Source organism: Cucumis sativus, chromosome 7 (assembly GCF_000004075.3).
Source record: "Cucumis sativus cultivar 9930 chromosome 7, Cucumber_9930_V3, whole genome shotgun sequence".
NCBI lineage: Eukaryota > Viridiplantae > Streptophyta > Magnoliopsida > Cucurbitales > Cucurbitaceae > Cucumis > Cucumis sativus.
In genome coordinates this window covers 5,099,584-5,123,712 of record NC_026661.2, presented here as the reverse complement: position 1 = coordinate 5,123,712, position 24,129 = coordinate 5,099,584, and the positions used below count along the sequence as shown (strand labels likewise).

The 24,129-nt window shown below is 30.0% G+C and overlaps 3 protein-coding genes across 9 annotated transcripts; all 3 read left to right on the top strand.

Moving 5' to 3' along the window:
• The first annotated feature begins 1,184 nt into the window (after window positions 1-1,184).
• Window positions 1,185-2,963, top strand: LOC101215344 (putative UDP-glucose glucosyltransferase). Its single transcript, XM_004137049.3, has one exon. The coding sequence runs from the start codon at window positions 1,323-1,325 to the stop codon at window positions 2,811-2,813; it is 1,491 nt and encodes a 496-aa protein (XP_004137097.3). The 5' UTR covers window positions 1,185-1,322; the 3' UTR covers window positions 2,814-2,963.
• A 7,051-nt stretch (window positions 2,964-10,014) lies between these two features.
• LOC101215099 (putative UDP-glucose glucosyltransferase) lies at window positions 10,015-11,859 on the top strand. The gene has a single exon (XM_004137048.3). The coding sequence runs from the start codon at window positions 10,181-10,183 to the stop codon at window positions 11,672-11,674; it is 1,494 nt and encodes a 497-aa protein (XP_004137096.3). The 5' UTR covers window positions 10,015-10,180; the 3' UTR covers window positions 11,675-11,859.
• A 1,052-nt stretch (window positions 11,860-12,911) lies between these two features.
• On the top strand, window positions 12,912-18,069 carry LOC101214863 (RNA pseudouridine synthase 4, mitochondrial). 7 transcript variants are annotated; one of them, XR_004218518.1, is made up of 12 exons: window positions 12,912-13,310; window positions 13,521-13,589; window positions 13,723-13,860; window positions 14,193-14,240; window positions 14,332-14,412; window positions 14,571-14,684; window positions 14,813-14,920; window positions 15,075-15,183; window positions 15,766-15,812; window positions 15,910-16,318; window positions 16,406-16,465; window positions 17,247-18,069. XR_004218518.1 is itself a non-coding variant. In XM_011660587.2 (10 exons), exons 1-10 carry the CDS (start codon window positions 12,948-12,950, stop codon window positions 16,246-16,248), a joined length of 1,416 nt encoding a protein of 471 aa, XP_011658889.1. In that variant the 5' UTR covers window positions 12,912-12,947; the 3' UTR covers window positions 16,249-16,745. The 7 variants fall into 7 exon arrangements, 1 of the variants encoding a protein (XP_011658889.1); XR_004218517.1 differs by having other exon boundaries at window positions 17,244-18,069; XR_004218516.1 differs by having other exon boundaries at window positions 16,391-16,465.
• The last annotated feature ends 6,060 nt before the right edge of the window (window positions 18,070-24,129 follow it).

Here is a 24,129-nt window from a genome sequence, read left to right as displayed (position 1 = left end):
CATCGCTTCCATTACTGAAGAATGACGAAATTTCAAGCTTCTTGCACCCTCATGGGGTGTATAAGGCGATTGGATGGTCGATTTTGCAGCAGTTTCATAACGTGTCGATACCATTTTGTTTTTTAAAGGATACATTTGAGGAACTTGAGAGAGATGTTATTAAGAATATGTCGACGATTTGTCCTATTAAGCCGATTGGTCCTCTTTTCAAGACGCTAAAAATTTCCAACAACAACAAAAAGGCGAATGTCTCCGGCGATTTCTTGAAAGAGCTATGATGATTGCTTCAAGTGGCTTGATTCGAAGCCACCAAGTTCAAAGTATGTGTAGAAACAATCTAACTATTAATTTACATAAGTTTTTAGACTTACAAAAAATATATATGGATATCGATATCAATATATTTATTAGGTATACTCATAAACATGAAAATTTTATATCAAAGAATTCTAACATTGATATTAAATATTAGTGAATATGTACAACATCTAATAATGTTATGAAGCAATGGCATCCATGTGGCCAATATAAACAATTAAAATACTAACAATCAAACTCTCATTGAATATATATATATAGGCAGTGATGATGACATGGTATAAATCCGAGGAGTCTGTATGCCTAGATAGAACGCCTTCTTTAGTCAGCATGTGTACTGGTCAACTCGTCTACTGATCAAAACACCTAATGATCAATTTACGTATTGGTCAATTCGCCTACTACAAAATTAAAACAAGTTAGAACAAAAGAGCTGAGTTGCGGATCTAGCTTTCTTTAAGATGTTTCGCGGTTGTAAATAGATTTGTATCGTTCAGTTGTTTTCGAGAAAAAACAGTCTTATTCTTCAATTAGAATTGTACCAAAACTGATTGGAATTCTAACAATTAAATAGACACTCTAATGTTCGGGAAAACAAAGAACAAAAAATTGGCTAATAAAGAGGTAGAGTTTGGATAGAATGTAAGAGGGGGAAATGTTTGTTGTGAAGGAAGGTAGAATGTGTGTATATATATATATATAGTGGATGGGAAAATCAACGGTTCAAAGAGTTTTATGAAGAAAAAAAAGGATCCAACGGTTCATGTATGAGTTAAGATAGAGTGCATATTTAGAGTAAAATAATAATATATAATGATTACTCTCTTTTTTTTTCATTTAACATGTAAACTTTAGTATGGACGTACGAAGTAATAGTGACCCCAAACTAACTCCAAATTTTGTCATAAAATCCCCCATGAAACGTCCCTTTTCATCACATCTTCACTCTACAATTCGCCATTTTTAAGAGCTTAGCAGCGAAACAGAGAAAAAAAGGGTGTAAAATGTCGCCTGTGTCCGAAACTCCTTGCCATGTCTTCCTCGTCACATTTCCTGGCCAAGGTCACATGAACCCCACCATCCGCCTCGGCAAAAAGCTCGCTTCCAAAGGTGTTTACATCACCATCTCCACCACACTCGAATTCGGCCTCAGCCTCAAAAACGCCGGCAGCATCGGCGACCACCCTTCCCCTGTCGGCTCTGGTTTCATCGACTTCGAGTTTTGGGACGACGGCTGGGAACTTGACGACCCCAAACGTCGGGATTTGGACCTTTACATGCCGCAGCTTCAGATTACCGGTAAGCCGGCGTTGTCTCAGATGCTTAGAAACCGCGCCAGTGAGAATCGGCCGGTTTCTTGTGTCATTGGAAACCCCTTTGTTCCTTGGGTTTGTGATGTGGCTAACGATATTGGAATCCCCTGTTCTGTTCTCTGGGTTCAGTCTTGCTCCGTTTTCTCTATTTATTATCATTTCTCTCGTAAATCTGTGGAATTCCCTTCTGAATCCGATCCTTATTGTGATGTTCAATTGCCATCGCTTCCATCACTGAAGTACGACGAAATCCCAAGCTTCTTGCACCCTCATGGGGTGTATAAGGCGATTGGACGGTCGATTTCGCAGCAGTTTCATAACGTGTCGATACCATTTTGTATTTTAATGGATACATTTGAGGAACTTGAGAGAGATGTTATTAAGCATATGTCGACGATTTGCCCTGTTAAGCCGATTGGTCCTCTATTCAAGACGTTGAAAATTTCCGACGATAACAAAAAGGCGGATCTCTCCGGCGATTTCTTGAAAGCGGATGATTGCTTCGAGTGGCTTGATTCGAAGCCACCGAATTCGGTGGTTTATATTTCGTTTGGAAGCATTGTTCATTTGAGTCAGAAACAAGTCGAGGAAATGGCTCACGCACTATGTAATTCTGGGTTTTCGTTCTTGTGGGTGATGAAGCCTTTGCCTAAAGACATGGAGGAATGTTTAGGATTGAAACAGCATGTTCTTCCTGATGGGTTTTTAGAGAAAGCAGGGGAAAGAGCTAAGATTGTAAAATGGAGTCCACAACAGAAGGTTCTGTCTCACCCTTCCATTGCTTGCTTTATTACTCACTGTGGATGGAACTCATCTGTGGAAGCTCTAAGCTCCGGCGTGCCGGTGCTGGTGCTTCCGCAGTGGGGGGATCAGGTCACCAACGCCAAGTTTTTGGTGGAGGAATACGGGGTTGGGATCCGGCTAGGCCGCGGTGATTTCGAAAAGAGATTGGTGGAGAGGGATGAGTTAGAGCAATATCTGAGGGACGCCATTGTTGGACCGAAGGCAAAGGAGCTTAGAGAAAATGCTTTGAAATGGAAAATTGCGGCAGAGAAAGCAGCGGCAGACGATGGCCGATCGGAGTCTAATATAGAAGAGTTTATGGAGGAGATCAGGAAGAAATGGTGTGGTGAGATGAGTGATATCCATAATTTAGTGGTAAATAATGTGGAGAAGGCTTGAAAAACATGAAACTCTTGAATTTGGGTAGGAATTCTCGTTGAAGATGTTAGCATTGAAATCTTCTCCCAATTATGATGATGGATGGGTATTAAATATTATTTCTTCTGATTTAAATATTTGATGTAATGAATCTCAAAAGAAATTTGGAAATCCTTATAGCGTAACATATCAATTATTATAGATCTAAAATCACGTCAAATTAGTTACCAAAATGAGTTACAAATATGGTATCTTTAATTACATAAATTAATTTCCCAATGCTTCCACATCTTAATATCTTATTATTATTATATTTTTCTTTAACAACAAAAAAATACTATTAGTATTACTATTAAGTACAAAGTGTCATATTATCCATAACTTTTGAGGAGTTTCCATATAATATATGTCAAAGCTTTTATTTATGAAATGGGTTCAAATAATTTGATCCCACCTGACCATTTAATTAAATCAAATTTGTCATATCCATATTAATTTAGGTTTGGAATGAATAATTCAAAATTAAACTCTATACCATATGTAAAGACTAATATACCTTAAAATAAAAAATAAAGGAAATTTTGTGATTAATATTATACTTAGAAGTTTTATAGATGCTTCAATAACATTCACTGTATTTGTAGCAATAAAAAAATACCGTCAATTTTCACGTGATTTTTTGTAATGTAAATATGTGAATTTAAAAATAAAGAAAAATGAAAGAATAATATATTTTTCATGCAATATGGTTGAGATAGTGAAAGTTTAAAAGATTATCTTCCTTTAGGAATCAAACTCTTTTTAAAATACAAAATTAATATTAAAATATAAAATCTGATAATGTGAGTGACATGTCTTCCTGATTTCTTAATAAATTTATCGCTATTTTAATGAAACGTGTGACAAGACGTTAAAGTTCTAATATTATTATTGGTGTTGTACCTATTTCAGTCTTAACTTTTTCTTCGTTTTTTTTTTCTTTTTTTGGACATTCCTACTAAACTTTTTTTTAATGAGTACAACAAAAGTCAAATGTGGAAGTTTTCAATATACCCCTTCTTTTGTATAGAGTGAAAATCAAATAAATATTTTTCTTTTCTTTTACTCTTTTTTCTATTAATAATTATTAGGGTTAATGAGACTAGAAAAATAAATTTTAGTACTATGTACTATTTATTAATTACTTCCTACCAATGACTATTTAATAAATACTTCAATGGTTTGATTTAAATTTATTTAGTTGGACATTGAAGTGTCTAAATTTTGGATGATTGCTATTTAATCTTATGTAATGGTATAGTAATTTCTATTAAGAAATTGTTAAATTAAAATAGAAGTTAATTACAATGTGAATAGAATAACAATCCCATCACACTTATAAACTACTAATTAAATTGATTTTAAAAAATGTCATGCATTTTGATCACGATAGTCGTTCACGTAGACTTTCGTTCATGTACTTACGAGCAATCAATATAATCAACTTTTAATTCTCTTCCATTGATTAGTTTTTGTAGTAGGATTTCATTTATTTTTTAGCTAAAAGTAATTACTACCCTTAATCCTTAATTATTGCCTCTCTCTCTCTTTAAACCTCCCATTTTTTTCATTTACAATGATATGATATTATCTAGTATGGTTTTGCTTTTCGTATCATTCAAAATTAAAGTTTTGATACTATTTTTATGGAATGAATCTCTATTTCATTAATAAAATTTAGCAGTGGTACAAGAATATGCACAACATTGTAAGAATAACATCAAAATAATATATCATAAAATTATTGTAATTACGATAATACACTTATATATAAACGATCATGAACTATTGTGAGACATTTTATGTCGCAATTTTTTCAACTATGTTCTTATTTATAACCCAACCCTTGTTTGGGGGAAGGGTTATCATAACCCCAGTTTTACCCCTAACCCCTTTCCTCAAACCTTTCTTAATCCTTCCTCAGCCCTTCTCCAACCCCTTCTCAACACTTCTTCATTTATAATTAATTCATTTATTTTAAATACTATTTTTTTCTCATTTATAGTTTCTATATATATTATTAAAATTTTAATTTCTTCGTTTACTATTGAATTAGATAATTTATTGTAAATTACACAATTAAAATTTTAATTTAATTACCTTCAATCAACTTTATGTTAGAATTCACGTCAATATATTTGTGAAATTAAGATTTTGATATCAATATCGACTTTATTGTAGTTTGTTAATTAGCTTAAATATCTAAAGAATATCAATTCAATAAAAAAAAAATGGTACAATTTTAACAAATTACCATAAATCGATTACAACAACTAACGAACTATAAGAACTATTTGATTAAATTAAAAATTAGTGAGGGTCGTAAGTTGAACAAACCTAGAGGTGGTTGGTCTATATTTCGTCACTTTCATAATGTTATTTTGGTTATTATATTAAGTTTTGTTAAATTAACATAACAAATCTTTTGTTATAGAGATGGTAGATTCCTGATTTTTTGCCTAATCATTATTGCAGAATGACTAAAATAAATATTTTGAAAGTATATAAACCACCGTTAAAAATAATAAAAATTAAAGTTGATATTTTAAAAATAGTCTAAAATAAATTGAAGAGAAACCTAAAACTAGATTTATTGTAATTTTTCACGAGAAAACAAAACTAGAGTTGGTAAAAGCCTTGATTGTTATTTTCTATTTTCAGGACCTCGTAATTTGGATAGTTATTTGCTTTTATTTGCATGTTTATGGGTCATATGTCACATTCATAAAAACCAATTTATTGAAACGTAACGTTACTTACAAAATGTTGAAAATGAACGTTGTAGTTAAATAAATCAAGACAACTTATTTTACAAAATCCAGGACAATTTGGTAAATTAAATAAATGAAATTTGTGTTATTGAATTTAGAATATGAATTAAAAAAGAAAATTATTCGCACCTAACGACTACTTAAAAAAGATTGAAAATGAACGTGGTATTTAAAGAAATTAAGGAATTTTTTTACGAAAACTAGGATGATTTGGTAAATTAAATATACGAAATTCGTGTAATTGATTTAGAATATGATTTTTAAAAAAAATTGCACAAAGATTGAAAAGCATTGTATTTAAAGAAATTAAGGTAAATTATTTTACGAAAACTATGACAATTTGATAAAGTAAATATACAAAATTTATGTATTAGATTTAGAATATGAATTTTTTTATAAAAAAATTTATCCCCAAGTAAGATTATTAAAAAAAAATGTTGAAAATGAGTGTTGTATTTAAAGAAATTTAGTCAAATTATGTTATGAAAACTAAGATGATTGAATAAATCAAGTATAGAAATTTGTGCATGGGATCTATAATATAAATTAAATAATAAAAAATTTCATAACATATTTTATTATAACACTATTATAACTCTACCCACGTAACTCTTCCCTCAAACACATTTTATCATAACATTTTTTCTTTAACCATTCCCTCAAACACATCTTATCATAATCTTAGGTTTATCATAACACTAGGTTTATCATAACTCTAACCCTCCATAACTAAACTCTTCCCCTAAACGCACTCTTAATGTTTAAAGTAACCCTAAATGGCTTGAATGGTTGGAACCTAATTTGGAGATCGAAGGATTCTCGGTCACATCCCATAATTAAATAAGACAAAAACTAGGGTTTGAATGGGTATGATATGAAGTGTTGTTAGAACATGTGGAGGAGAATGGATGATGGGATGTGGCTTCATTTGTAGCCATTCACTATACCAAACTACTTACTTCATTCTTCCTTTCTCTCTTTATACATCATATAATAACCTCCCACCTACTTCTTCCCTATTTATCCATTGCATTTAAACATTTCCATTCTTTTTACTTTCTTCGTTGCTTGGGGTTTGTTGTAGGACACATGCATCCTTTAATTCATTCCTGTTCTTTTTCTATTTAGTAATTAAGGTTATGATTATAATAGTCTTTACTATTTGATTGTGTTTTTATGTTAGTTTTTCTTTAGCTCATCTCTATGAGATTAGGGTTTCAATTTAATAGTTCATATCTCTTATTTTAAACCTATATAATGTATATTCGAATATTTAGCTGTTATTTTAAGTTAATTTTGGAATATGTTCTTTGATTTTTTACGTGGCTCTCAATAAATCTAATTATAATGTAAAGGAAACCAAGAAAAAGAACAAAAAAAAATCTATGATAAGCAATCAAACACAGAATGGGAAAATCTCCACCCACATGACATGAAAGTGTTGTAGCCAAGAACTTAATCGATTCATAGGAACAAAGTATTATCTTTCTTTGTTGTTTGGTGAAGAAATAAAAACATTAAACAAAATAGTTTATTTAAATTAAAAAAACTAATAATTATTTCTGTTAAAAATCTCAAAATTATTGTATACTTTTAAATGCAATAATTAACATAAATCTTAGAGTAAAAAATAAAATGAAATGAAAGGTGGTGGTTTTTCAATATTAACCATAATCAACCGTGATCATCATGGGTTAATTATTTTATATGTATTTTCTTAATCTATTGTTGTATCGGTAACTTTTTTTAAATTAATATTTTTATAGATCACATTAAAAACTACAAAATAAAAAAAGAATTTCATCTAAAACCATATTAAACTGTTCACGTGTGTCGATTCGAACCGCATTCATTTAGTTTCGATTCGATTGTGGTTCAATTTTTAACAAATTGACCACTAGTTGATATAACAAAACCTAAAATATTATCAAATTTTTTTTGTTCTCAATTATATTATAATCTTATATGTTAAACTCGAAAGATGTGATCAATGTCGATGTTATTTACAAAAAAAAATATCAATATCTCAATTTTACAAATATATATATATATATCAATAAAATGTTGACATGAATGAAATTATTTATAACATTTTTTCGTTTATTATTTTTCATAAATTCTTCTAAAGTTGAAAATGTCAAATAGTGTTATTTACTTTGGTACTACATTAATTGCAGCCTACCTCTCTTTAATGTTTAGAGACTCAAATGGCAATTTAGGAATAGGTTGATAAATATGAATAATCACAACATGCAACGTATGTATTTATTACTCTATGTCTTCTTAACATATGTGTATAGTCTATTACTCAACTTTTTAACTAAGAAAGAAAATCAACGTAGATGAAAATTTGAACCTATAATTCTTTTTCAGAATTATTAACGATATTTTATGTTAGTATTTTTTTTTAATATTCATTAACATCTTTTATTTTAAATGTTTTTCTTTTTTAACTAAAAGAAGAACCTGCATACAAATGATATCACCATTTCTAAATTTTGTTTGTCAATTATAAAGAAAAAAAAAAGAGATAATAATGGTAAAACTTTAGGTAAATTGTAAAAAAAATGAAAAAGATATTTACATTTCATAAAAATAAATTTTGTATGTTTAATTATTGGATTAACTTAACTAATTATGTATATTGTTTTTTTTTCTTGTTCTATTTATAAAAATAGAGATTTTAGGAGAAAAAAAGTGGATTAAAAGAAAATGTAAAAAATGGAAAAGTTTTTCATCATAACAAAAAGAAGTCACTCTTGATTGTTAATTAAATTCCTAAAAAAAAATGGTGTTATTATTAGAAAAACTAAAATGAAGCATTTTTTTTCCTACAATATTAAAGACTTTGATTGCCTAATTTTGAAACGTAGACACTAAACTGACAATATCTCATCTAAAAGATCCCAAAAAATAATTTACCTAAAAGTTAAATGATTTTAAGAAGAAAAAAAAAAGCTATAAATACATTTACTAGATTATATATACCTACATACATATATATATTAATAAGAATTTTTTGAAACCATGTGACAGAAGATTAAAAGAAAATGATGGATTGTCAATGCATCCATAGAGCTGTATCATTCTTTTATTTATTTTCTCTTACATTTGTCATTGGAAATCTGAAAGGTCCGGCATCCATATTAATTAATTTTAATATTTGTAGGGTTTATAATAATCAACACATTAATTCTAACATAAATACTTCTATTTTATTGATATTTACTATATTCCTCTTAGTTAAATCAATTTATATCTCAAAAATAAACTCATGCATCTTTATTGTTTGTTTTTAAAAAATGATTTTTCACTCGTGGGAAAAAACAAACCTTAGCATGTTTATAACTCGTGTAATAATAATTTTTTTTTGAATATTTGTAAAAAAAAAAAAAGGCAATAACGTTAAAAAAGGAAAGAAAAGAAAAAGAACAGCTATTTTTAAGAGTTAATTTGTTTTCAAAATTTGGTTAAGATTAATGGTTGAAAAGAAGAAAATAGAAGAATTAAAAAACGATAGTATCTAAAATTTGAGTTTAATTTCTATTTTGATGTTAAGTTTATCAAAATATTGTTTTTTTTTTTTTTAAGTTTTTAATTTGATTTCATTTTCGTTTTAAAACTTGAATGATGGTGAAGTTTTGTTAATTTGATTAGTTCCGTGACCATCCAATTTCTCTTTTTCTCTCTTTCTCTCTTCTTTTGTTTTGTCTTCCTTTTTAGAGATATCTTGACGATTAAATTATTGTGTTGGGTCAATTATTATTGGTGATTTAACTGACAACGAGAAGAAGAAATGTCTCTTTCTTTTTCTATTATTCCATAAGAAATTGAATCATTAATTGTGTGGTTAATTTGCAAGTTTTATTTGAGTTATTTTGTCATTGGGTTTAATTTGAGGCTCATGGTTTACAATTAACATGAATTTGTGTCAACATTTGCTTGTTTGAACTCGGGGTTTTATGAAGCAGGTGCTTAAAATAAATAAACAAACACTACTAATTGTTTGTAATCTACACTTTGTTCTCTAATGGATAATGATAATGTTTGTAAAACAACATCATCAATCTAGTTTATTATGGACAATAAAAATTGTAACGACTAAATCTGTAACTTTGTAAAAACAACTAAATTATTAAAATAAATAAATTAGTAGAAATATTGATGGATATCAAACTTAATTATTATTTACGACTTATGGAAATTATTTGTGGATATAAACAGATATATATATATATATATAAATATCTATTTGTAAAATTGAAATGTAGAGGTGGAAGTTGATTGAAATCAAAATTTAAATTATGAATTATTTGCTAGCATGCAAATTCTTTCAAATAAAATATATATATGTTTAAGAGGTGACGTTGACATCATATTAATCTGAGGCGCCGATACTCTTTAGTATCAGTTGCTGCGTGGACGAACGAAGTAACACCAACCCCAAACTAAGTCCCAAACCCACACGAAATTTTATCATAAAATTGCCCATAAAAAGGCCCTTTTCATCACATCTTCACTCTACAATTCGCCATTTTTAAGAACTCAGCAGCGAAGCAGAGGGAAATAGGGTGAAAAATGCCGGCTGTGTCCGAAACTCCTTGCCATGTCTTCCTTGTCACGTTTCCTGGCCAAGGTCACATGAACCCCACCATCCGCCTCGGCAAAAAGCTCGCTTCCAAAGGTGTTTACATCACCATCTCCACCACACTCGAATTCGGCCTCAGCCTCAAAAACGCCGGCAGCATCGGCGACCACCCTTCCCCTGTCGGCTCTGGTTTCATCGACTTCGAGTTTTGGGACGACGGCTGGGAACTCGACGACCCCAGACGTCGGGATTTGGACCTTTACATGCCGCAGCTTCAGATTACCGGTAAGCCGGCGTTGTCTCAGATGCTTAGAAACCGCGCCAGTGAGAATCGGCCGGTTTCTTGTGTCATTGGAAACCCCTTTGTTCCTTGGGTTTGTGATGTGGCTAACGATATTGGAATCCCCTGTTCTGTTCTCTGGGTTCAGTCTTGCTCCGTTTTCTCTATTTATTATCATTTCTCTCGTAAATCTGTGGATTTCCCTTCTGAATCCGATCCTTATTGTGATGTTCAATTGCCATCGCTTCCATCACTGAAGCACGACGAAATCCCAAGCTTCTTGCACCCTCATGGGATGTATAAGGCGATTGGAAGGTCGATTTTGCAACAGTTTCGTAACGTGTCGATACCATTTTGTATATTAATGGATACATTTGAGGAACTTGAGAGAGATGTTATTAAGCATATGTCGACGATTTGCCCTGTTAAGCCGATTGGTCCTCTATTCAAGACGTTGAAAATTTCCGACGATAACAAAAAGGCGGATCTCTCCGGAGATTTCTTGAAAGCGGATGATTGCTTCGAGTGGCTCGATTCCAAGCCACCGAATTCGGTGGTTTATATTTCGTTTGGAAGCATTGTTCATTTGAGTCAGAAACAAATCGAGGAAATGGCTCACGCACTATGTAATTCTGGGTTTTCGTTCTTGTGGGTGATGAAGCCTTTGCCTAAAGACATGGAGGAATGTTTAGGATTGAAACAGCATGTTCTTCCTGATGGGTTTTTAGAGAAAGCAGGGGAAAGAGCTAAGATTGTGAAATGGAGTCCACAACAGAAGGTTCTGTCTCACCCTTCCATTGCTTGCTTTGTTACTCACTGTGGATGGAACTCATCGGTGGAGGCTCTAAGCTCCGGCGTGCCAGTGCTGGTGCTTCCGCAGTGGGGAGATCAGGTCACCAACGCCAAGTTTTTAGTGGAGGAATACGGGGTTGGGATCAGGCTGGGCCGCGGTGAGTCGGAAAAGAGATTAGTGGAGAGGGATGAGTTTGAGCAATATCTGAGGGACGCCATTGTTGGACAGAAGGCGAAAGAGCTTAGAGAAAATGCTTTGAAATGGAAAATTGCGGCGGAGAAAGCGGCGGCGGACGACGGGCCATCGGAGTCTAATATTGAAGAGTTCGTGGAGGAGATCAAGAAGAAGAAGCCGTGTGGTCAGATGAGTGATATCCATAATTTAGGGGTCAATAATGTGGAAAAGGCTTGAAATTTTTTAGTGTGAAGGGTATTTTTTAGAATGGTAAATGTAGATGAAAATCATTAAACTTTTGAATTTGGGTTGAAGATGTTACCATTCAAGTCTACTCCCAACTATGATGGGCATTGGGTAATATTATATCTTCTTCTTCTTTTGTTTTCTTTTGGAAATATCAAAATTATTATTTCTATTTACATTGGGTAAAATGGTTAATTTTTTCTTTATTAGAATAAATTTGAATGACCCCCAGTTGCATTTAATATAGTTTTCACCCACTTCATGGGTTAAAAAAGGAAGATTGCACACTGGTTTAATTTCTTTTTTCTTTTTCCTTTTTCCTTTAATATTATTAAAAAAATGCAATTGAAATATCAATTATTAATTTTTTTTTCAAAAATAATACTTATTTGCCGTAGAAATAAACGAATTCAATTATTAAAATGGCCTTCACATGAATCAAATCATTAAAATATCCAAATTGTGGGTTTTAAATTACTGTAGTCTAATAATCAAGATATTGAATCAAAATATATTATACTTCATACACTTCTTTTAATGTCCAAATCTAGCTTTTATGTTGTCAACAAATATAAATTTTAAATTAAGTAGTTGATTATGAAAAAAAGGAAAAAAAAAAAAACATTTCCTTATAAAAAATTTCAATAACTAAAATAAAATAATGTGCAAAGTGTTGAGTGTCAATTCACTTTTGATCACTATGCTATTTCTAAGAGATGTATTCTAATAAACACAAAGAAAAAAGCCTTTCTACCCAAAGAATTTCAGAAGTTTCTGTGTTTAACTAATTGGACCTAAGTTTTTTTTAGCTTTAAAGTTATATTTTCAATCTAAGATTTAATTGGACCTAAGTTGTTTTTAGGGGCAACTTATCAACTTTCCATTGCTTTATTATCTCTTTTTTTAAAAAAAGTTACTTTGTATATGTTAATGGGAAGTTAATTTGTATGTGTTACACATGGGATTGTTTTATATAAACGGTTGATTTGACTATCTTTAACTTCACAATTGTTAAAAACATATGAAAACGAAAATGGTTACATTATTAAAACACACACTTAATTCTCAAATTTTAAATAAAAATTATAAGAACTTCATATTTATTTATACATGAAATGAAATGAATTATGACCTAACTTTTCAAAATAATGCAATCCTTACATAGAACAAAGATGGGCCGTTGGCCCATTTCCTTGTTTTCGGTCTAAATACAAAACCCCTCAATTTCGTAGTTAATTTCCTCCACCTTTAGGCGCCACCCACCATGGGACTCCGGGCACTCTTCCGTCCGTCCGTCATTCTCCGTACTTCACCGTCTTGCACTGATCCCAGCGGCGAAATTCTCTATTTCTCCATTTTTCATGTGCTGAAGTCCACTTTAGCCTTGAGTAACGCCTCCGAACCCGTATCCCAACAGAAGAATGAGAAGGGAAGCAATAGATGGTTCACGCTGCCCCCATACACTGCGACTGTAAACGGTTCGATTTTAGGTAATCGCATAATGAACGGAGGAGGTCAAGCCGAATTAGGAGCTTCCACCGCTGCAATAACTGCTCTGAAATGGGTGATTCGTTGCTGCCCGGAATTGCCGAGGAGCCTCGTGCAAAAGCTGTTTCGACTAAGAAAGGTTCCGTCCTCAATCTCACTTAATACTATGTTGAATTATCGCAATTGAATGATCAGTTAAGCTAACTGAAATGATGTCTTGAGATCTTTTTTCAATTGGTTGCCGTAGCAATAGCAGGCAATTGAATGTTGGTTGTGGCAATTCGCATCGTGTTGTTAAATTTAAGCATCTTCTTCAGTTTATAAACGTTTTCCTTTTGATGTCTTTCAGGTTCGAAGAGGTTCTTCTATGATTGAAAATTCTGAATATAATTTGGAAGCGCGAGACCAACTTAAAAGAGTGAGCCTTTATCTTCTATACCTACACTGATATTAATTTATCTATTTATATTTAGATAACATTTGATTATCATTTTTTCCACATTGAAAGGAAACTTCCTTACACCTTACTAACATGTTTAAGTTATTGCAAGGTGGCAGCCAAGGACATTCTGAACGTAGGTGATCAAATTTTTCTCCCTATGTCCGTTCAAGTATTCTCCACAGAGAAAACTCGGGATTATTGCAATAAAGAGGAAGAGACATTCATGCATAGTCTAGTATTACACAAGGTTTTCACTTTTCCCTGTTCTTTTTTGTTGCCTGAGAGGAAGGTGGGGTTATACTTATGAACACTTAGAGGTACAGGTAATTGGGGCAGTAAGTTGATTATTATAGTTTGTGGGTTATAACTGCCTAATTTTGAGATTCAACCTATTTTAGTTTGTATTTTAATTTTCTCTGTTTGGAGTGCAATCTATTTCAATTTGAGTAGGAAATGGTATACATGGTAACAAAGACAGAGAGAGAGGATGACATAATAGACACTGTAACAATCATGAAACACCCCTTATGTTCCTCTTGCTGCTAGTGACACATTTCTTTTCTCTTTTTTTGGTATAAGGATCCAGCAATACTTGTTATCAATAAACCTCCCGGCTTGCCTGTACAGGTATTGTATTCAACTTATACTATTGATCGATCCTTTTGAATGTTCATGGTCTTAGTTTCCAAAATTCCAGTAAATAAAAGTGTTTCTGCAGGGTGGTATTGGTGTCAAAAGAAGTTTAGATGAATTAGCTGCAAGTTGTTTAAGTTATGGCTACTCAGAACCACCTCGACTAGTAAGTTTTTCTTTAATTGATACCTCTGACTTTGTGAGTTTGTTTAACTACATTAAATAGCATGCCATATAATGATTCAAAAAAAGGCTGTCTTTTTTCCTTTTATGATGAGTATGTATTGCAATCTTTATCTTGTTATGGGCTTTGCTTATTGCTAGGTACACAGGCTAGACAGGGACAGCAGTGGCATCTTGATAATGGGCAGGACTTCCACAAGTACTTCACTTCTTCATTCTGTCTTCCGTGAGAAAACTTTTGAGGCATCAAAACATGTAGTTTTCTCTGTACTCGTATTGTCTCTTAAGCAAAATGAAAATCTGATAGAAATAAAAACGCATTTAAAGCATTGTTATTGTTCTAACTGACATGATTAATTCTTTTATTGTTCATTGCATTGAAGGCAAACCATGTTGATAGTGAGAAAAAGATTTTGCTAAAGAGGTACTGGGCACTTGTAATTGGTTCTCCTAGACGTTCAAAGGGGTTAATTACAGCTCCACTAGGAAAGGTTAGTGGATAATTTCTTTCAAGCAACTATCTTGGAAGTTTTATCCTATTCTGATCTGATTAACCATACATTTGCATTGGTTTCTTTATGAGTTAATAATCTGTTTTTTTTCCCTTATATTTTCTCTTGTAATTTCGTGTGCTTATGATTTTAGATTGTCTTGGATGATGGAAGATCTGAGCAAATTATGGTCATTGATAATGCCGAACCTATGCCCTTTCAGCAAGCAATTACTCAATATAAAGTGATCAAATCTCATCATGGTTTGGATTTCACCCTTTCTAAATGAAGCATTTAACGTTTCATGTTGATTTTTCAAGCACTAGACATAATTTTAATTCAAATATTGAAAGCACATTGGAACATCGTAGGAGCATGCATTAAATTGTTTACTTTGGAGGTTTTTCATTCTTTACATTACTTGGGCAGCTTGTATTAGCCGTTAGGCACATGAGATCATCTCTTTATCTTGTTTCTAATAAAGCTTGCATCTGATCATTCGATTAGGAGGGGACTTTTTTTAATTGAGAGACTAGAATATAACTCAGAACTTGTATACATTGTTATTCTTCCTTTTTAGTTCAGAATGAGAAAATTTGAATGCCTCCTAATAGCTAGAATGCTTTATTTTCTAGTAGTTGTATATAATTCTACTTGCTTGACGTTTGATAGAAAGTCTGACAAGTAAAGGAAAGAGCACTTTGCATGCCGAGAATTTACCGTTTTAAAATAAAGCATTTTGGTTAAAATTGATTAATTCATTTATAACTTCAAAGCGCCTATCTTATCTGTGCGACAAGATTAAATATCAGATTCTGTTCACTTATTGCATGGCAATTGTTCAGGATACACTTGGTTGGAGTTGTGTCCCCTCACTGGAAGAAAACATCAGGTACCATCCAGCATCCCATGGCTCCAACCACTACAAGTATCCATCTCGTTTTCTACAGATTTTTGGCTGAACCTTTCCTTGTATGTGTTTAATGCAGCTTCGTGTACACTGTGCCGAGGTATTAGGAACGCCTATAGTTGGAGACTACAAATATGGATGGCAAGCTCATAAAAATTGGAAACCATTTTGTTCTAATTTCCACAAGAATCAAGGAAAGAAACAATTCCTCCCTTTTGGTCTTGACTTTGAAAGTGGAAGTATTGCAGAAAATAATCCTCGTCTACACCTTCATTGTAAGCAACTGACTTTACCAGATGTTTCTTTTGCGCTGCATAATGATTCTCTAGATCGTGACTGCTCAAGATTGGAATGTCTGGAGTTGGATGCTCCTTTGCCTTCATACATGCAAAAAAGTTGGGATATCATAAATAGTTAGACCGCCATCAAAATTTCAGGACCAACCACTCAACTTTTTGATCTTCATTTTTCCAAATGGAAGTATTGTGGTAAACAACCCTGCCCAAACTTTCAACTCTAGAATTTTTTTTATCTGATCTCTGAAAAATTATTCTCTCTAGATCATGGCTTCTCAGGGACGGAATGGCTTGGGTTGGGTGCTCCTTCGCCCTCCTAAATGCAAAGAGATTGATATTGTAAGTCATCAAATTGTCATTCATGGTAGACACTTTTATAGATTAAATATTTATTAGGGGTGTTTGATACAGAGTTGGATTGAGTTGAGTTTGTAATAATTGTTTTTGTTGATATTGTTTGGAGTACAAAGTTCAGTTTAGTTAGCTTAGAAAATCTATGGTTGGGGTTTTGAGTTGAGTTACGAGTATCTGGTGCAGTTTTGTGTAACCTAAAAAGTATGTAACTTTATAGATTGTTTTTCCATCAATCAACCACACATGTTTCCCCAATTAAGTCAAACGCTCCCTTAGTTCCAATACGGCCATGGTTTAGTTTCCTTTGTGGGGATTTTTCCCCCATCAACATCTCCAAAATGCTATTACCTTTTCAAATTGAAAAGCATAGGAGAAAGCTGTTTCATAATGTATTAGACTATTGCTTTGCTGATTACAAACGGAACAAAATGTAAATTTGCCTTGTGTTAGGTTGACAAGTACTTGCATTCTTCATTAGACTAAACATGTGATATCGATCACTTTGTCTTATTATAATTGTCTAATGTCGTAATAAAGTTATTCATTTCACCAATGTCATATCAAACTCTTTTTCTCTTCCCAATGTTCCACCATCTCTCCTAAAAGTAAAGTCAAAATTAGAGTCGAAAGACAAAAAAAAGAAAAAAAACTCATAGGCTCTGAAGCTATTATAAAGAAATTGAAGAAAGTGTTGAATCTTAATTTTGTTTTAGTTTTGGCTTTGCAAAAGGAATAATTTCATTTGTATGGTTTACATTTTCAGTAGAGAAGATATCGTCACGGTGATGGTTGCAGGACACATTTGTCCACTTCTCAACCTTTGCAACGTATGGTAATGAAAAGTCTTCATATCAATTTTAATTTGTATCCACAACATTGACAAAAATAATTTAAGGTTTTCTTTTCCAACTTCTCAAATAGTTGAATTCAAAAAGTTTTTTTTTAAGAAAGTACAAATGTAACGATAAAAATGAAGACTGAGTGCAAGATAAAGTACAAATCTCAAAATCAGTTTGTTTGAAGTTATTTTATAAAACGTAGTAAATTAAACAGAATATTATAAAAGATATCATTTGAATATTTTCTAAAATGTGGTGGAAAAGTTAAAAGTTAAACTTTTACCGAATAAAAATTAACATCCACTACTAGATAACAATTGAAAATACACTTTGATGTTTTGATATTTTTCATTATTTGTTATTTCGTTCATAATTTTCACATTTTCGATCTACTTGATATATCATCATTTCGTGTTCATAGTCTTCAACTCACTGTTTTTATGTTTGATTCTTTACCCTTTATAAGTATTTATTGCTTTATTTGCTATGAATAAATAGAAAAGGTATAAATAATGTGCCAAAGATAATGCAGGGGAGTATGCAATTCATCTCAGTAAAGTTTAGTTTAGATCTTCCTCTCATTTAAAGTTGTGAACGATCGATCGACTCTTTATAAGACTTTTATTCCCCGGAAGATCTTTGGAGTTATAACCGCTAAAATTCATCCGAGTTTATCAAGTTCGTTCTTGTTTAATATTTTCTCCTCTCGGTACTTTTCCTTTTATATTTCAAGATATCCACCTCTACCTACGTTCTTTTATTTAATTAGAAATATCCATAGCTTGATATAATCGAAATTGGTTACTCAAATGTTCAAACATGAAAACGTTTAACATATATGGTTGGTCAAACAAAACAGATATAAAACAAATAATTAGGGTTTAATCATTCTCATACCCTACTCATCTCCTTTCTTCTTTCCCTTTATTTTATTTTGTTGTTCCTGTCTCTTGCAAATAATTATCATTACTTTTTCTCAAAAAAGAAAAAAAAATTGTGTACTAAAAAAAGAATTGTTAAATAGCTTTGTTTATTTATGTCAAAATAAAACTATTTGAATTCAAGTATGTACTATTGAACTCGAGATTAAAAAAATGATTACCATGTAACGTCACGTATTATTATAAATAGTTATAAAGTTATACGTGTTGATGATATCAATATTATCATAGTCTAAAAATTGATCCGAAAAACAAAGAGAATTGTAAAAATATTAATAATTTCAATAGTGCGTCATCTTTGATGTCATGCTTATACTTATAAACTTTTATTCTAAAGGTTCTGAGAACCAAAGATCTTGATTGATTTCTTTTGTTTTTTTATGTTATGTAAATTGGACTATATTGTCAAAAATAAAAAGTATTATACATTACAAAAAAGATCATATTATATTCTATTCTAAGTTGTATCAATCAAAACTGTGCTAATTATCGTTCTAGACGAATAACTTAAACTTAGAACTCGATTAATTGTGTCCATTTATGCTCTCTTCCAAATTCCGTTCATTATCTTTAAAAATCATCTATAAATTACTTCTCAAACACATGCTGACTTATTCAAATATTGATGGTACAAAATAGACTATAAGAGTAAATGCATGCACAGTTCTAAAAGAAAATTTTGACAAAAATTAAAGTTTAACTCGATTCATATATTCACGAAACTTTAAAAGTTTAGAGTTTAATCCGATAAAATTATTAGTTCTTGATTCAAATCAATATGATCTCTAAAGTTATTAAACTAAAATATAAATTCATATTTTCATATTTTCATACTAAGATTACACACTATATGATTAAACTTTCGGTATAGACTATAAGTTAAAATATTTGCCATTGACTTAGAATTTTAGTATTCCTAACATATCAAATTCAAAAGGGCATTACCAAATTCACAAAAAAAATGAAGAATTTAGCCCCTAAGTCATTTTCTCATTAATTAAGTCAAAGTTAATACTTTAAAACCCAAACTCCAAATTCACCCCCCAACCCCAAAAGCCATCTTATATACCTAACTTCCATATTATCAAACCAAAACATTATTATCATTAAGAAAAAAGCTAATCACAAATGACCAAAAACTATAAACAAAATTCACTCTTGATCTCAAAATAAAATAGAAATTACTTTGTTTATAATAGGTTGAAGAATGATGAATAATTTATTGGCATAATCTTAGTTAAAAGATGATAAAAGATTCAACAAAACACACACCAAAAATTAAAATTGTTTGGTAAGGCCAACTTCAACATTTCATGGAAAAGGAAAGAAAAGCAGAAAAGTTGGAGGGAAAATTATGAATGTCGACGTGGACCACTCATTTCATTTCAATGTAGTCGTCAAAAGGGTAGCTAAGTAATTTGGTCATTGCTGAGATATTCCATGACGCATTCATTACTATCGATGGAACCGTGTTGTTTCTCACGTGCCTTGTATTTATTTCTAGGAGTGGGGGTATAAAAGTAAAACACCTCATTTTCAAATTATTAGTATTTAAGTTTGTTTTTATATTTATTTTTAGTAATTTAAATTGTAGATTTAATGAATTCAATTGCCATAAATTAAATATAATTAGATTATATTTTATCATGTTTACTTACAATTATAAATTTAATAACGGTATTTATCACATAATCTTTAACGGACAATATAATATGTTTTCAGTTAGATTATGTATTTTGATTACAAATTTGACAGGAAATCTGATAGTTCACACCAATTAGAGAAAATATTCTTAATTACATTAATTTAGTATTTTGTGAATAAAAACTATATATAATTATTTATTTATTATAGATAAATTCTTGTGGAAAGCAAAAAAAAATTAAAACTATATACAAAATATAACACAAATAAATAAATAAATAAATGTGCTATATAGAGAATTTTAATTGATTTTGCTATATTTTCTAAATAGTTTTAATTTTTGCAATTTATTTAAGTTACATAATTAACTAAATTTTAATTATAAAATATATAAGTGAAAAATAAAATATAATATAATATTTTAAATAATGAAAGTTAAAATAAATGTTAGATTTTATTTTTAAAAATATAATTATGATATGTGATTACAAACACAAACATAAATTTCTATCTATGTTGCAAGAAATTTTCTATATTTAATTGACGTGAAGGTAGAAAAATCTAATATCTACTTTTGAAATCGAAAATTATATTAATTGAGTTGAGGATACGTTAATATGGATATATAATTATGAGATAATAATGAGAGAATGGTTAAGTTAAGTTCATTTGAATTAACTTGCATGGGTTTGACACGTACTTATACATGAAGTGAATAAATTATAAAATTTACCAACTTTAAACAATACAAAAAATATGTAAACTTGAGCTTTATAGATATCTATATATATAGAGAAGATTATGATTTAAAATATAATTTTGTCCTTTATATTAAATTAAAATTATAAAAAAATTAAAAAATAACTTAAAGAATGGACAACATACTTAAAGTATAGATTAAAACAGTTAGCAAGTGTAATGATGATATATGTCATATTATTTGTTTATGAGAAATCAATATTCGATTCGCTTAATTAAAATTTAAATGAAATATGGTAATTAAGTCTAACTTGACATAGAGAACATACGAAGAAAATGAAGATGATACGTATCTATTCTTTCTTTAACAAACAAAATCGTATATATATATATATATATGAGAAATTGAGAAAGGTCCAACTATAGTTTGTAGTAATGAGCAGAAACAATCTACAATTCTAGAATTTTGAATTACTCTATCTTCATTTTTTTTTCCAAGAATTTTTTTTGTCAAAAGATGAATCTATTGGTTGAAAAGTGATTGTTCATTAATTATATATATATATTGAAATAAATAAAAGAAAAGAAAAGCCTTAAATTTGTTAATTATTATCACTACTTTATCATTTTTTTTCAAAAAAAAGTTTATTTTTTATACATGTGTTGTTGTTATTGTTGTTATTAAATCTACATATTGTTGTCAATAAAAAGATATTAAAAGTAATTCAACTTATTATATTCTTAAATCTAACTTTATAAAAAAAATGTGACTCAAACGGTAGAATTGCAATCCTAAACCCTACACACATAAATAGTAAATTCACTAAAACAATTTGCTTCAAACTCATACTATTATAAACTTATATATAATATAACTAAAATCTTGATCACACTTTGTTTAAAAAAGTCGTTCGATTAGATTTTTAAATGGCGCGGGTTGGAAGCATCAAAGTTTCAATAAGATTCCAACCAAAAATTTCAAACATAGAAATTTCCATAAACCAAAAATTTCAAACCATATCATAATTACCAAGAAAAGAAATTAAGAACAAGAGTAAAATAATTATTATATATTATAGTTTTATAATATATATGTGTGTACAATATTTCATTGCCCACATGTAGCCTTAATAAAGGTTGAAAATATTTAAAATAATGTTTTTGTAGGTTATGCTAATTTGAGACCTTTTATGTATTATTAGTTTATGCACTTTCAATTGTATAAATTTAGCAAATACTTTCAATCAAATTTAGATTGTTTTAATTAATTTAGTAGCACCTTCTATCAATATTAAATTTAATCTCTAGAGCTAATATTAATTTTAAAAATTGGTTAAATAATAAATAAATAAAACACCACTCATTTTCTTACGGTGTTTTGATATAAAATTATATTAATGTCTATCATGCTTCATACAAATAATAGGTTTAAAATCCGAGCATCCATTGAGTAAATGGAAAGTTGGGATTTCAAATGAATTGGTAGGTCCAAAACCCAAACACTAACAATTCATTGTAAATCATAAGACGATGATTTGGGTGAACACATGCAATCTCTCTCGATGTTGGGCTGAGTTTTAAATGGGAATTCAAGATTCTGTATTAGTGCACCTTCAACGCTCATCTTTTGAATTATCATGTTTGTAGCAATTGACTGGCATTCATTTAACTTGAAAAACGTCCTTCATGAGTGGACCATCATTTAAACATTGATAGTTGTTATTGATAATATTTTTAGTACAACAATTGTGAGGATGAAGATCGAATCTTCCACTTTAGAATGAACAATCACATCAATTATTAATCTTATATCTTATGTATTAAATTAAATTTAAAACTTTTAACAGTTCTTATTATTCCAAATGAAATATCACCAAAATAACAATGCTAACAAAATCGAATTACCCACATATTCATTACTCAACATTGACGCAATAATAATGGGAAAACAATAAATATAATGTTCTATTAATTTTTCAAATAAATACAACATTACAAATAAAAGGTACAAATTTATTTATTTATCAATGTCTTATCAATTTCTTATTCATAATTGGTGGATTGAGTCAATAATGGAGAGAGATGAAAAAAAAAAATGATTGATAGAATACTTTGAGGCTTTTTGATTGAATATTAACGGAAAGGTTGCAATAAATTCCACAAATTTAGAAAAAAGTCTTTAAGCATTTACCAAATTAATTAGATATATATAATATATATATATATATATATATATATATATATATATATATATATATAAACAATTAATCATCTTTAAATGATAATTAAAATTAGAGTTTGATTTTTTTTTCTGCTAAACAAGAGTTATAATAACAATTTTTTTCTAAAATATTGTATAATATTTTTTTTTCAGATGCAATAATTAAACCAATTACTAATTTTGACATACACTTGAAAAATTGAATGAAATTAAAAAAATAATATTAATATATCAATTATCACTTGTAAAATTGTTAGTCCATAGTTTAGTGCAATCATTACCTTGGATTATCATTATTTATTATAATTAACTTTATTTGTATTCAAGTTTATTGATATCTATTATAATATATGATACAATTTTATCACTAGTAAAAATAATTATGACTTTTAAAAGACTAATAAACAAAGTTATCCAAATACTTTTTTTTTAAGAAAAAAGAAACTAAATTGTAATTTTTTTTATTGAAAATATTTGTTAGAAAAAAATCTTTAAACAACCATTAAATCTAATTTTAAAAAGCCAAATTATATGTTTCATTTTTACCCCTCTCCTATGGGATGGGAAAAAGGAGAAATATACATATATATATATATATATATACAAAGTCATTAATTGTGCACTGGTAAAGTGCAAATTTTCTGATGAGAAAAATTATTTCTAACCTAACCCAAATTGCAAGAGACTACAGAATTAATAAATATAAATGATACTCTAAAATCCAAAAAAATAGGACAATTATATATTAATATTTGCCTTTCTTAGTAATCAAAATCAAATTATTTTCTATTTTCCCAAATAGGAATTTAGGAAATTTATTTCTAGAATGTGAAGGCCAATTTTTGTTTTGTTCTTATTCTTTTAAACAAAAAATAATAGAGACGGCTGCTTCAAAAAATAATCTGAAAATTTACAACGTGGCCTTAATCCCCTTTTCTCCTTTCTCTATAAACTTTATTAATTAATCAAACTTTATATATATATATATATTAATTTTTTAGTATGGGAAATTTAAAAAAAAGAAAGAAAATTCAAAAGAATTCAGATTCGTTTTCTCCACTCTCCGCCGTACGATCTGGCACATCAGAGTTCCGCCAACTGGTGTTTCCACCTACTACCCTTCTTCCTTGCTCCTCATCACTTCATTTATCAACCTAATGGAGTAGATCGGGCTTCTTTCTCTTTTACGTCGAGATATGAAAATCATGGAGAATGCCCCTCGTTTTCTTATGGCCTTAGGCTTTCTCTTTCACTCTCTTTTAAGCCGACCCTCTCACTCTCCTTTATTTGACCCTTGGAGGTGAA